The following is a 2,852-nucleotide window of genomic DNA, read 5'->3' on the forward strand; positions in this document are numbered from 1 at the left end:
AGGTATTTCACTTAGCTTGTGCAGCTGTTTTAGTAGACATATAATTTCTGTTAGTTCTTGTGAAATACTGAAAATAGGTCAAAGATTTCTATTTCTACTTTTTCAGACTCCCAGGAAGTCTGTAATTTATATATCCTTTAATGTTTGTTTTCCCATCTTTGGAGATTCCAATAATGTAGGGGTTGAAGCCCAAGGGGATTAGAAGCACCTAACCTAAGGTGAAGGACAGAGCTGAATTTGCTTCCAGATGAGGGAGTGGGTTTTATTCCCCCAAAGAGACTAGAATACATGGAGGGAAATCACTGCATTCTGCTTTGTGCAACAGAAAAAGTGTGAGCGCTACTGGGCTGAGCTAGGAGAGATACAGCTGGAATTTGGCCCTTTCTCTATATCCTGTGTAAGTATAATGTGTGTTCTCATGTCTGAGTAAAGCCTCCAGGGTCTACCTTATAGTGAGCTTGTCTTTGCAATCACTAATATTTTAGTCTTCTTTTTCTTTTTAGGAAGCTGAAAAAAGGAAATCTGATTATATAATCAGGACTCTAAAAGTTAAGTTCAATAGTGTAAGTATAAAAACTCTAAGGCTTTTGAGTTTATCAAAAGCCTATAGAGATCAGGCAAGTAAATATAGATGTGTGTAGCTCAGGCTGGGCATAAGACAATGGGGAGTGGTAGGGTCTTTGATGTCGTGAATGAGTCTTCATATTCAAGAGAATTTTGAGCCTGGCCAACATGGCAAAAACCTGTCTCTACTAAAAACACAAAAAAATTAGCTGAGTGTGGTGGTGCATGCCTGTGGTTCCAGCTAGTCAGGAGGCTTAGGCAGGAGAAATCATTTGAGCCCTGGAGGTGGAGGTTGCAGTGAACCGAGATGGTGCCACTGCACTGCAGCCTAGGTGACAGAGCAAGACCTTGTCTCAAAGAAGAAGAAAAAAAGAAGAAACCATTGGTATAATATGTCTTCAATCTATTCTCTACCATGGCACACATATAAAATGATATTTGTAGGGTGAACAGAAGCTGAACAGTGCATAGAGACTGGGGACCAGTTTGAGAGCTTAGGCTGCCCTAGGCCCTGCCTAGCTTCTCTAAGGCAAAGAGATTTAATATATCAGCATGATTGTGACACATTTGAGGCATACCAGTTGGGAAACACTGGTTTGAACTATTTTCATATCCAGCTATTTCCTCTTGTGAATGGGGCAGATGGGGTCAAAAGTGACCTGAAATCACTTTTAATTGTTTTCAGAAAGCATCTGGTCACCTGAGATTTATAGAGAAGAGACCGGAATAAATTTCTAAAAGGATATAGATATAACTTAGTATGCTGGACTGATGTCTTGGTATAATGAAGTGGAGTTCTAACCTTCAGTTGTCTTATTATCCTGGCTATTTAAAAAATAATTTCAACTTTTTTTGGGGGGGGAAGGGACAGAGTCTTGCTCTGTCACCCAGGCTGGAGTGTGGAGTGTGCCGTGGTGCAATCTCGGCTTACTGCAACCTGAGCCTCATGGGTCCAAGCAACTCTTGTGCTGCAGCCTCCCCAGTAGCTGGGACTACAGGTGTGCACCACCATGCCTGGCTAATTTTTGTATTTTTAGTAGAGACAGGGTTTCCCTATGTTGGTGAGGATGGTCTTGAACTTCTGACCTCAAGTAATCTGCCTGCCTTGGCCTTCCAAAGTGCTAGGATTACAGGTGTAAACCACCACACCCAGCCTCAACTTTAATTTTATGAAATAATACATAAGGGCGTAAATGTGCAGGTTTGTTACATGGGAATACTGCGTGCCACGGAATAATCGCATCACCCCAGGTAGTGAGCATAGTACCTAATAGGTAGTTTTTCTGCCCTTGCCCCTTTTCCCCTCCCATCTGGCTATTTTTTATAGGACACTCGAACTATCTACCAGTTTCATTACAAGAATTGGCCAGACCATGATGTACCTTCATCTATAGACCCTATTCTTGAGCTCATCTGGGATGTACGTTGTTACCAAGAGGATGACAGTGTTCCCATATGCATTCACTGCAGGTATGATGCTATGTATAAACCTTCTACCTAGAATGAACCAAATGTCAGCGTCCGGCCAGGACTCTGTAATTGAAAGGGGGAAAGGTTAATAGCAGAAACAAACGATAATAAATTCAACCTAAGCATTAAATTCATGTTTTTCTGATAAGTTACTTGTGAGTAGTATAGCTCTAGAGACTCTTGCTCTGAGATGTTGCCTAGGACCTGTGGCATGACAAATGTGCTCTGGGAAATGGTGGGGTTTGGAAAGTTTAATTGTCCCCAGACATCTTCTTCCTCAAATCTGTTGGTGAAATTTTCCAGCTACTGTCAATGGTCCATTCTCTCTAGGTATACATGCATACATGCTACTGTGATCTTTCATTTCAGTGCTGGCTGTGGAAGGACTGGTGTTATTTGTGCTATTGATTATACATGGATGTTGCTAAAAGATGGGGTGAGTTTCTCTCAGCAGGCACTTCCCATTTTCTTACTCTACTGCTTTCATATTAGTAATTGTTTGGTTTTTCAAAATATCTATCTTCATGATTCATTTTTTCTAGAAAATGTACTTGTAGACCCACTCTGTCAGATGATTAAATTAGTTCCCAGGTAAGTGGGTCTTAAAGGGTGGTCCACAGACAAGAAGCATCAGCATCACCTGAGAACTTGTTAGAAATGTAATATATATTGGGCTAAGATATGTTATTAAAATTAATTTCACCTATTTTCATTTTTGAATGTGTCTGTTTGAAAATTTAGGCTGGGCGTGGTGGCTCACGCCTGTAATCCCAGCACTTTGGGAGGCCGAGGCAGGCGGATCACGAGGTCAGAAGATC

The 2,852-nt window shown here is 41.3% G+C and overlaps 1 protein-coding gene and 1 long non-coding RNA gene across 6 annotated transcripts in view; one reads left to right on the plus strand and one right to left on the minus strand.

The window, feature by feature from the left end:
* Positions 1-2,852, minus strand: part of LOC105505325 — a 97,858-nt gene that overhangs the window by 48,500 nt on the left and 46,506 nt on the right. The gene's annotated exons all lie outside the window — the stretch shown is intronic.
* Positions 1-2,852, plus strand: part of PTPN22 (protein tyrosine phosphatase, non-receptor type 22 (lymphoid)) — a 64,613-nt gene that overhangs the window by 16,458 nt on the left and 45,303 nt on the right. For 3 of the 5 annotated variants that reach the window (XM_011933130.1, XM_011933132.1, XM_011933133.1), the window contains exons 6-9: positions 326-397; positions 504-563; positions 1,892-2,034; positions 2,404-2,470. The exons of 1 other annotated variant lie outside the window; for it this stretch is intronic. In XM_011933130.1, the coding sequence (XP_011788520.1) occupies positions 326-397; positions 504-563; positions 1,892-2,034; positions 2,404-2,470 (342 nt within the window). The remainder of the gene's footprint in view (positions 1-325; positions 398-503; positions 564-1,891; positions 2,035-2,403; positions 2,471-2,852) is intronic. One more of the 5 variants, XM_011933131.1, reaches the window with a different exon arrangement.

The sequence above is a fragment of the Colobus angolensis genome, unplaced genomic scaffold (assembly GCF_000951035.1).
Source record: "Colobus angolensis palliatus isolate OR3802 unplaced genomic scaffold, Cang.pa_1.0 Scaffold124, whole genome shotgun sequence".
Lineage (NCBI taxonomy): Eukaryota > Metazoa > Chordata > Mammalia > Primates > Cercopithecidae > Colobus > Colobus angolensis.